We start from the raw sequence: 11,578 nt of genomic DNA, 5'->3' as shown, positions 1-11,578 counted from the left end.
TGAGGATAATTAATTCGAGAATAGTCGATAAGACTTCTGTTTGAGGCGAATTAGCACCTATCACGTGTCAACATCATAGACCTTCAATCACTATGATTATTAGAAGAACCAAATGAATCTTTTCATTTTGATAAGTCACTCGCTTGTGGAAGCCGAGTCGATAGCTACACATTTCACCTTCCCACCGACCTTTGTCAAGTATGATCTGACCCTGAAGAGCATCTGCAGGCACGAAAGCAACAGACACATTCTCCGACAAAGTGTCGCAGTTTCGGATCCGTGGAGAGCTGTTGGAATATTATCAGAAGTCTTGTCGAGAGTTAACGTTTATGAATGGAGATCCTATCTCTCACGTAAGGTACGCGAAACTATATTATCTATCGAGAGCATATTAGATTGTGCATTAATTTGAGCGTCGAAATACTAACTCTATTTTGCAGATGCTTTGTAGGTCAACGTACCTAATTCAAGCATTGCGATCAAGCTGGATCATTTTTGTGATCAAACAACCTCAATAACTTCTCAAAATCAATAGTTGAATCACCCACACCTTGATCTGATAAACTAAAGAAAATAGACGACGTTGACTCTAATAAAATTTAAAGTTTATGGTAAAAAATGTGTATATATTTTTGATAAAAGGATATGAATTAACAAAACACACTAAAAGAAAGCCAGTGGCTCTGGTAAATGGCGATGATAGTGAGGGACTAAAGCTTTTCTTTATTGTTTTTTAGCATAACGAAGGTGTCAAAGTTTAAAATGAGTAGGGAATCATGTATGCCTATTGAGATGATCGGAGATAATAATGTTATTTTATTATTTCTTATTCACTGTTTATTGTCTATAGGTTTTTTGAAATATAATTGTTAGGTTATTTTATTGTTTATTGTTTTTTAAAATCCTGTATAAATTTTAGAAACATCGAAATTAAATTAATTTTTGTTTTTGTTATTGATTCCAATTGTTACAGGTGTCTTTTTAGACATGGATTGAAACATTATTTTATATACAAAATATAAAAATAAATGACATAAAATTTAAATATTTAATATAATTTTTGTCATAAAATTTGTATTTAGACCTTTAGAAAACCAGAAACAATAAATGCTTATACAAAAATGTTTTTTCTTTCTTCAATTAAACAAACTAATTATATTAATAAACAATTATTTTTTATTATTTTAAATAAAACGAATAAAAAAACAAAGTTCTTGGAGGTTCAACTCCTATTAATAAAAGTCAACGAGTGGTAATTCTAACTCTAATTTATAAGTTCAACTAATGTATACTACCAAATAAAAATCATGCTTGTCGACATGTTATTTATGTTTATATTAATGTTCGTGTTTTTAAATAAATATTTCATATCCATATTATAGTGATGATGTATTACAAGCTTCATAATACATTTATGTCCTAACCAAAATTGGGGCACTTGACCAAATTTATAAAGCGTAGTTATGAGTTTGTAATGTGTGAGATACTTTCTTTAACCGTTTTTAATTCAAATTCTCACATCAAATTTTAGGGTCCGTCGGTGACATTTTTATTTATTGTTTATTGTTTTCTATATTTTAACAAAATAAAAATATATTTATGTGTTAAGTAATTGATTTTTATTTATGGGATTTTTTAACCAAAAAAAGAAAAAAAAAAGTAATTTTTGTTTATATTAAGAATTCATTTTTAACTCAATTATTAAAAAAAATTTGGTTATATTTGATTTTTAATACTTATTATATATTTTATAAGTAACTAATATAATTTGATATGATTTAAGATATGATTGGATATGATTTAGGTTTCTATTATAATTGGAATGTGTTTGGTTGATATCTTATTTGATTTAGATGTCTTATTAGAGTCTTTTGTTTAGATATTATTTGATTTAAATGTCTTATTAGGATATTTTTTTTAGGCAAGATTATCTTATTATAAATAGGATGATAAAGAATCCAATTCAATGAAATTATATTTTGTTATTATGTTCATATTCTTTTCCCCTAAAATTTGATAGTAACTCACCATAAGTCTACCTGAATATAGCTTGATTGGTTCATATTTTATCAATGTCTCCCTAAAATTTGTTCATATTTTATAAATGTTTTAAAAAAGACGAACAATAACAATAATTTTATTTTGTCGTTTCCAAAATTTGTATATAATTATGGAAACGTTTCTCAATAATGAAGAACGATAAACGCAAATAGTAACCGAAGTCCTTATATTTCTAGAAAACAAAAATTTTATTGAATACATCCTTAATAATCTAAAGTAATCGTTGTTTTTTTGAAATTGACGATCAAAGTGAATGAAGAAGTCTTATTTTTCTATTGAAAATCAAAAGTTTACATAAACACAATGTAACAACTTTATCGGAAAATAAAAAACCAAACACGCAGCCAAAGTGAGCATAGCTCGGCTGTAATTGACATATATCTCCAACTAAGAGGTTGTGAAAATAAATAAATAAAAAATATATATATGTTAAGGGGTGTTTGTTTGGTGGGAAAATTGTAAATTTATTTAATGTTCAAAAAATGCCCCTACCGGTCATCATATAATTTATATGTAAAATTTACTATTATTTGAATTCATATGAAAATTTTACTTGAGTTAATTTAGTATTATATTTTAGTTTATGTTTGGTGACTATTGGAAGAGTAAAATAAATGGATATTGCACGCTAGGTTTGAATTAAAAATAAATTAAGATGTTATACCAACTAATGTTTATTTTATATCTAAATGTAGCATATAAATAAAATTGTATTTATATATTATTAATTGTGAATTAATGTATACAATTATTTTTAAAATAAAAGGGAAAGTAAATATTATTGATGAAAAAAGTATTATAAAACAAAAATAACGAGAGACAAAATTGTCAAATGCTCTCGAAACGAGAATCTTAAAAATCCATGTTACATGAGGGAATCTAAAAGTGTTGCATCCTAAGATACTAAAGCATCTAATATTTTCGTTGGCCATTTTCCAACGATTATATGTATCAATAACATTTTGTGTAGCATTTGCAGTAGGTTATTGAAGACATTCTGACAGAACGAATCTCAAATCATCCACCAACAAGATAATATTAATGTTATTTTTCCATGTGGTATAGTTTTCACCGTTCAATTTCTCCCTAGCGAATACTGAAATTAAGGCAGACATTTTTACTGAAATATAAAAGAGTAATATTAAAAAATTTGAAAACACTACCATTCAATTTTTAGCTTAAAAATCAACCAATTTAATAAATTAATCAAATAAATAATTTTTAATGTTATAGTACTAGCCTCAGTTTAATTGAGACAATCTCAACAAAAAAAAAAAAAAAATATACTAGAATAATGCAACTCCCAAACAATCTTAGTTCCTAGAAGTTTTCCCCTTCGACCGGCTTAAAATTTCCTTAGCTCTCTTATAGTCGATTTTTATTCAAGTTAATCAATCTTGACTTAACTATATAATAAACCATGTAAGACTTGTTTTTAATGGTATTAAAAACTAATTCATTTAAACGCAATCTCAATTGTTATTCAAAATTTTAAACCCTTTTCAGAACATAAATAATAGAATATCCCTAATCCTATTAAAAATATAGAAAGATAATTCATAACTCAATTAAAATCTTGAAATAAATTATTTATATTTGACTTTTTTAATCATATTAAAAAAAATAATTTTTATCTCTATTAAAATTTTATACTCTTTAATTTTGAATTAAAACTTTAGACTTAATTTCTCTAATCATATTTAAAAAACAAAATATAATTGTCAACTCAATTTATTTAGAGTTTGAAATAAACAAATTATTTATCGATATAACAATTATATTTAAAACAACAATTCAGGATATCAGATATGCATCACTTGTAATGAGATTTTGTTGAATGTTTATACTTTGCAAAATGACGTTGAAGCTGCAGAAAATATTCTCCTCGAGATGAAGAAGATGAAAATCGAACGGGACTGGGTAACATTAAGCACATTAACTAATCTGTATTCCAAAAAGCAACTTACTGAAAAAGCATCATCTACTTTGAAGGAAATGGAGAAAATGGCATCTAAAAGAAACAGAATCACATTTTCCTCTCTTCTTAGCCTATACACCAATTTGGGGGATAAGGATGGAGTTTGGATGATATGGAAAAAGATGAATACGTCGTTCCGAAAGATGAGTGATAGTGAGTAATACTTGCATGATATCTTCTCTCGTGAAACTCCACGAGCTAGAGGAGGCCGAGAAACTCTATACTGAATGGGAGTCGGTGTCTGGGACAGGCGATACTAGCTCGGGTTCCAAACATACTGCTTGCGGCATATATCAACAATAATCAAATGGAACAAGCTGAGAGTTTCTACGATCGGATGTCGCTAAAAGGAATTGCTCCATCTTACACAACTTGGGAGCTCCTCACGTGGGGTTATTTGAAGGAGAATCAGATGGAGAAAGTGCTGCATTTCTTCAAGAATGCTGTTGGCAGTGTGAAGAAATGGAATGCTGATGAGAGATTGGTTAAACAAGTGTGTAAGAAACTTGAGGAGGAGGGTAACATTGAATGGGCAGAAAAGTTATTGATTGTTCTTAGGAATGCAGGTCATGCTAATACTGAGATTTACAATTCTCTTTTGCGCACTTGTGCAAAAGCTGGTAAAATGCCACTCATAGTTGCTGAAAGAATGGAAAAGGATGATGTTCAGTTGGATGAAGAGACTCGTGAGCTTATAAAATTGACCAGCAAGATGTGTGTGAGTGATGTTTCGAGCACTGTTTACTACGAAACCCGAAAAACCGACCAAACTGATTGAACTAACTGAATTCAATTGGTTTGAAGTATATTTTAGTCCAAGTCAGGTTAGATTTCTTGAGGAATTTTTGGCCTATATGTCAGTTGATGTTGGTGTTGGCAAAATATATGACATGAACCGACCCGAACTAACTCGCTCGTTGATACTAGCGATTTTCGGGAATTTGCTCAGCAGGTTGTAGAATCTTGAGAGTTTTTGCCGGTGCAATATTAGTTTGATGTGGTGTTTTAGCAATCTTCTCAAATGAATCATGAATTTACAATCAGCTCAGCCAAAGCCAAATTCTGAAGCTGCTTGGGTATTTGATATACATTGATGAGTACTACAAATTAAATTATTTCCAAAGCTCTCCCTAAATGTTGTATTTTGCTCTCAATTGCTTGATTGAATATAGGATTTAACTCATTTTTGGTATTAATTAGCCTCTTTACTAGGATCGGATCAGCTAGTTTGAGCATAGTTCGTGGATAGTTAAAAAATACATGCATTATACCTAGTTTAATGGTATTTTAAACTTCTTAAAATCATAACATAATTGACACCATAAAATGATAAGAAAAATGTAAAAAAAAAAAAAAACTTTAATTTTTGGGTAAGATACAATTTTGGTCATTAGAAGATAGGGTTCTATTTGGTTTTCAAAAATTGACATTTTAGTCTCGAACCTCTAGAAAATAGTTCTAAAAGGTCTTGGAGTTAGCATTTCTGACTAATGGAATACTGAGATATTGATGAGTTTGATATATATTATTTTTAATTATGCGTCTTTTTTCTCATTATATTTTTTTACTTGAACAATATATGAGATTGAGAATTGGAATCTAGGATGTTTTTACTTCTTTTATAAATGGTTAACAATAAAGAGAAAAATTTATTATGTGAAATCGTTAATAAGCTCTTTAACAAGTTGCTGACTTATGTTCTAACAATTAAATGAGATATTTGTTCGTTTTGTACAAGTCTATTCATTTTAAAAATAAGATTAAAGCTTAACCAAAATTAATATACCTAATAATAAGGTTAAATCTTACAAGAAGTTGTCAAATTGAAGGCAAAGTCTGAATTAAATAGAAAAATACACTGTTGGGATTATTCTATAACGGTAAAATACGGGATTTTCCCCATAATTTTAAACCACGAAGATGAATTTTGTAAACATTTTCAAATTATTATATATTTATTTATTTAGTTTAAAAAGTGAGTGAGGATTTAAATTATATACTTTATTTAGCTAAGTTCAAGTTCAAGTTGACAATTTACTATTTTTGTAAATAACGTCATTATGTGGTGTAGATGTAATATAACCTTTTTCTAAAAAAAAAGGAGAAAAAAAAATTAAACCACAACATTTGAAAATTTGATGCGGTGCTTTTTCTAATAAAAAAAAATTTGAATGAGAAATATTTAAAATGAATATGAGTATTATTTTTTTGTTGGACGTTCACTAGAGAATAAAATAATTAAAATATTTGACTAATATAACATGTCATTCATAATTTTTAAATCAAAGGATAAATTTTGATAAATAATATTATTTGAAATTAAAATATGCGAAATTTGACTATTTTAATATGAAAATTGTTTAAAGAAAAAAAAATTAACTTAAAATTATAAAATAAATTAAAAATTCGGAGAAAGAAACAAATGGACGAAAATATAGATATTCCAAACGAAAAGTTTCTCTAAAAAAAAATAATAATAATAAAAATAACCTGGCGTGAAGGGGCAATTATGGAATCTAAAAGATTTGTGAGGGTATAATTGCAAACAGGTTAAAAACAAGAATTTTCAGAATATAAATAGAGGGCAGTTATCACTCCCGAAAACCCTAGAGCGATTTGAGAAAGGCGGAAACCCTAGCTCTGCAATTGGAGCCTCTGCCGCCCTTTGCTCACTGAATTCGACAGCCATGGCTACTGCTAAGACCGTCAAGGATGTATCTCCTCACGAGTTCGTCAAGGCCTATGCCGCTCATCTCAAGCGATCTGGAAAGGTATCGGGTTTTTCTTATATACTCTGTTTTTTTTTCCTTTCTGATTTTCTGGACGAGAGAACTAGGTTGTCGATTGAAGAGAGTATCCTGTGATGTTGATTTCGAGAACGGAGTGAATGCTAAATTTGAGTTTCATCTGGGATGGTTCTGTTGTGGGGTGTGCTTGTTTCTGTGTTGTTTGCCTTCTTTATCGGCTTCTCCAGGCCTCCATTTTACTTAGTTTTTTTTATTCTTCCTAATAAAACAAATAGTTTGTAGGTTTTAGGGCGTAGACGTTTTGATCGATCTGCTCCTGCTTTTGGACTGTCCTCTCAATGTTTTGAATTTCCCTGTTCCGTTGATTAAATTTGTTGGTGGGAGTACTATATTCTCTTATTTTTATTTACTGGCTTTTTGCACCTCATGAGGTGGTGTGAAATATTTTACTTTCTTGCACTCATACTTGCTCCGGAGTGTTTTTTGGATCTATTAAAGACACGTTCTTGGTGTAAAGAATTTTGTAATGTTCAATAGAGCTTTTGAGTTTCTGGGATCCAAGCGAGTATAAATGATTTTTTGGCCATATGGAAAAATATTTTGTAATCATAAATGGCCCGTGGTTTAGCATCCCCTGCTGTTGTAATATTATTAGACTATCTAGAATGATTCCTATTAAAAGAGGAACAAATTAGAAGACATTTTGGAATCTCCATAGTAAGAATTATATATTTTTTGAATTCCATTTCTATGACAATGATTTTAATAGGCATGCTGTTGTAACTTAATCAAAATATTCCCATTAAAAAAATTGGTATGAATTTGTACATTATATGTTCCTTGTTTACGATAAGTTTAACCTGTAACGGCTATTAGATTTATTTAACCAATTAATCAATTATGATTTGCAATATATGTGGTTTTAAATTGCTATCCTTTGCATAAACCATTGCCGAGCAGGTTGAACTCCCACCATGGACAGATATAGTGAAGACTGCAAGATTCAAAGAGCTTGCTCCTTATGATCCTGATTGGTATTACGTGAGAGCTGGTTAGTCCCCTACTTTCCTCTTTTTGATTTCATATATTCATATGATATAAATAAAACAAACTAAAATTAATTACTGCCATTATTTGTGGTCTGTTTGTGCTGCTCTGTTGATTACTTTGTCAAACTTTATTAGCATCCATGGCAAGGAAGATCTACTTGAGGGGAGGTCTTGGTGTGGGAGCATTTAAGCGTATTTATGGTGGAAGCCAGAGGAATGGAAGTCGCCCACCACACTTCTGCAAAAGCAGCGGTGCTATTGCCCGTCACATTTTACATCAATTGCAGGAGATGAACATTGTTGATGTTGACCCGAAGGGGTGAGTTCAAGATTCTAATAGTTAGCTTAGTTATAACTTCTCTGTTTCCTGTCTTTGATTCCACCATATGCTTTGTGTTTTGCTCTGATTTCAAATCATTTGTAACCAATGCTATATTGTCCATTGATATTCTTTTGCAGTGGAAGGAGAATCACTTCAAGCGGTCGACGGGATCTCGATCAAGTCGCTGGACGGATTGTTGTTGCCCCGTGAGCGATCAATTACCTGTTTTGATAATTAGACTTATGTTTTGCCTGATGAGATACAATTAATTTCTTATGCGCCATTAAAATTTTGGATTTAGCTGTTTAAAGATTTTCAGATGAAGATGGTTACTCATGTTTTTCTCACGGGTTCTGAATGGTTTAAAGTAATCTTCTATTCCGTTAGTTATTTGTTTTTTCCTTTTTTTGTGTGTTTCTTTGGATAAAAGATGTTCTTAATATATTTGCAATAATTAAGATATTTTTATCATCGTTTTAATCTTGTTTAAATTGCTTTGTTAGTTGTGCCGTTCATAATTCATACAAGTGTTATATTTGTTTAAATAAATAAATTTTTTTAATATATTTTTTTAAATCTTTACTTTTAGATTTGAGAGTGAAACATAGAGGTGATAGATATTTATTTTGGACAAATAAGGCAATTTTTATCGTTCGCTGGAGACCCCATATCTATTTACAATATAATGGTTTCCTATCATAATTTTGTTGGGTTAAACATTGTTTTGGTTTTTAATTTAACATTTTATTTTTAATCTATTAATAATATATCATACAAAAAAATCACTAAACACATTGATTTAATTTTTCTTAAAAAAACAGAGATATACTTGTTTTCTTTTTGTTAATTATTAAATATTAAAAATTTAAGCAAATGGCATGTTAGCATCAAGATTTAGTAGAAAAAAGAATGAAAATTCGACTTAAAAGACTGAAATGTTGATTTTAAAAGATGAAAGTATCGAGTTTAAAAACATGTAGACCAAAGTCATAGACCAAAATTAATTATTTTATCATCCTTTATTAGGGTTAAAATTTTAATACTAGAAACCGTAATATTATGATTTATATTATTAAGGTTTGAATATTGATTTGGTTATCTAAATATATATATATATAGCTTTGTTCTCTGTATTTTCTATATCTACTTACTTTCAAAATATGCATTTTTGTCCTTGGATTTTTAAATTTTATTTTGTTTATTAGACATTAAATTTTGTTTATTTTAATCCATGTATTCCAAAATAAATAAATAAATAAATAAATAAATAAATATATTTATTTATTTATGATTTATATACTTTTAAAAGTGACTATTTTAATTCATATTTATAAGATTTTAACATGAATTTTATATATAGGGGAAACTCTTTAATATAAATTTATGATTACATTTTAAAAAATGTCGTGAATGAAATGTTGTGCTAAAATTTAGATTGAGTGACCAAAATGGCCACTTTTGAAAAGTATAAGATTAAAACGAACCTTAAGAAAGTGCAATGATTAAGTATTACACCTAATATTTATAGTTATAGTAAAATACACTTTTGGTCCCTAAGTTTGAGAATAAGTTTTTATTTAGTCCCTAAGTTTTAAAAAATGACAAGTTGATCATCGACCATAAGAAAATAGTCCTAAAAAGTCCTTGGAGTTAAACTTCCGTTAGAGAAGGATGGCAACGATGAGTTGTCAATTTGAAGATTATATGGCAATATACAGTTGGAAATTAAGAAGAGGAGAAGATGGATGAATTTCAGTTTTCAGATTGAATGCCCCTTTATCGAAACTATTAAATCGGAACGGCAAGGGAATGAAAAAATGGAGCATTGGAGGAGGAAGAAAAAATGCCACTTCATCTAAAAACAATATAAAAATAATAAATATTGTTATATGCCAACTTACCATTGCCACGTCATTTGATAATTTGACTCCAGGACATTTTAAAACTATTTTCTAAAGTAAGGATCAAGTCGTTAGTTTTTGAAATTTAGAGACTAAAGAGAAACCTAAATAAAAGGGTGTATTTTAACCTGATAGTTATATATATATATTTTTTTTTGCGTAAAAAATTTCATCTAAAATAATAAAAGTTAAAGAAAAGACCTTTTCTCTTTTTTTTCCTCCTTATCCACTTTGAACCTACAATTTGAAGTTTGAGCTCCAAACAATTTTTTTATTCGCTTTTTGAGAATGGACAAGCTTTTTTGTTTTAAAGGTTGACCTACTCCATCTTAATTGGTTTGGTTTTATAATTTTGAACTGAAAACCCAACCAACTTAATTCCTTTATTGCATATTGTTTAATCAGATGAGACTTTCATTTCATAAAGTCAAAACCAATTAAAACAAAAATATATAACAGAGATTCTTTATGATTGAATTTTCATGCTGCTTTCTCATATTTATTACAGAAAAACAAAAATTTGCAGCAAAGTATGAAATTAAAATTAAATCCTAAATTAGATATTGGAAAAAAAAACCGTATGACAAGATTTTATGAAAAATAAGTCAATGACTCAATTGTTAGTTTTTTTTTTAATTTTAAAGATTTAAATAAAAAAAAACCAAATCCACCGTACAATTTCTTTATCCTTATGCTTAGTACTCCATTCCAAACTTGGTAACCTATAACCACCACAAATTGCCACGTGTTCGTTGGATTAAAAATTAAAATCTCTATCTTCCTATTTAGACTGTAATGCTCTAAATGTATTGCAACATTAAAAATATATATTTATAAGTTATGATCATTTATTAGCTACATCATGTCACAGTTGTGTCAAAATGAGCATAGTTCAGCGGTAATTAATATATATTACCAATCAAGAGATTATATTGTGAGTTCGATTCCCACTCCCATTTGTTGTACTAAAAAAGGAAAAAACATGACTTAATTGGTTAAAACATATATGCTCGATCAAAATGATCAGAGGTTCGAATTCTCACCTGGATATATGGTTATACTAAAAAAAAACAATTCGATTGACTAAATGTATGTTCTAATATTTTATTATTTATAATTATTTTTTAGATACTTTTTTTTATTAATAGTTTATCACAATGATTATACTCTTACGCTAGAACAAGGGTTTGGAAAAAAATTTGTTTTTGTTGTTAAGAAAATTGAGTTGGGTTGGGTTGTTGAGAAGTAGAAGAGTTTTGTTTAAGTTATAATTTACTAACAAAGGAAATTGAATTGAAAAAATAAATATAGTAAAATATTTTGGAGAAAAAAAAAGGATTATTTATTTATTTTTTGGAAAGAAAAAAAAAGGATTATTAATTATTATGGAGTAGCAACATTTGCAGAATAACTGCAACAACCAAAGTGAAGGGCAGGTTCGTTAGCCTAATCCAACCCAACTCCTTCCACTTACTTCTTGCCCTCCAAATTCCAATTTTACCCTTTATTTTATTACACAT

General features: G+C 28.7%; 1 protein-coding gene and 1 pseudogene across 1 annotated transcript; both read left to right on the top strand.

Annotated features, from left to right (window-relative positions):
- Nucleotides 1–112: 112 nt before the first annotated feature.
- Nucleotides 113–4,849, top strand: LOC111018434 (pentatricopeptide repeat-containing protein At4g21705, mitochondrial-like; annotated as a pseudogene).
- Nucleotides 4,850–6,634: 1,785 nt separating this feature from the next.
- LOC111018495 (small ribosomal subunit protein eS19x) lies at nucleotides 6,635–8,543 on the top strand. Its single transcript, XM_022294603.2, has 4 exons — nucleotides 6,635–6,810; nucleotides 7,747–7,837; nucleotides 7,971–8,154; nucleotides 8,295–8,543. Exons 1-4 carry the CDS (start codon nucleotides 6,727–6,729, stop codon nucleotides 8,365–8,367), a joined length of 432 nt encoding a protein of 143 aa, XP_022150295.1. The 5' UTR covers nucleotides 6,635–6,726; the 3' UTR covers nucleotides 8,368–8,543.
- The last annotated feature ends 3,035 nt before the right edge of the window (nucleotides 8,544–11,578 follow it).

Source organism: Momordica charantia (assembly GCF_013281855.1).
Source record: "Momordica charantia cultivar OHB3-1 chromosome 9 unlocalized genomic scaffold, Mcharantia_2.0 BLBB01000009.1, whole genome shotgun sequence".
NCBI classification, from domain to species: Eukaryota; Viridiplantae; Streptophyta; class Magnoliopsida; order Cucurbitales; family Cucurbitaceae; genus Momordica; species Momordica charantia.
This window is presented reverse-complemented; position numbering and strand designations above follow the sequence as displayed.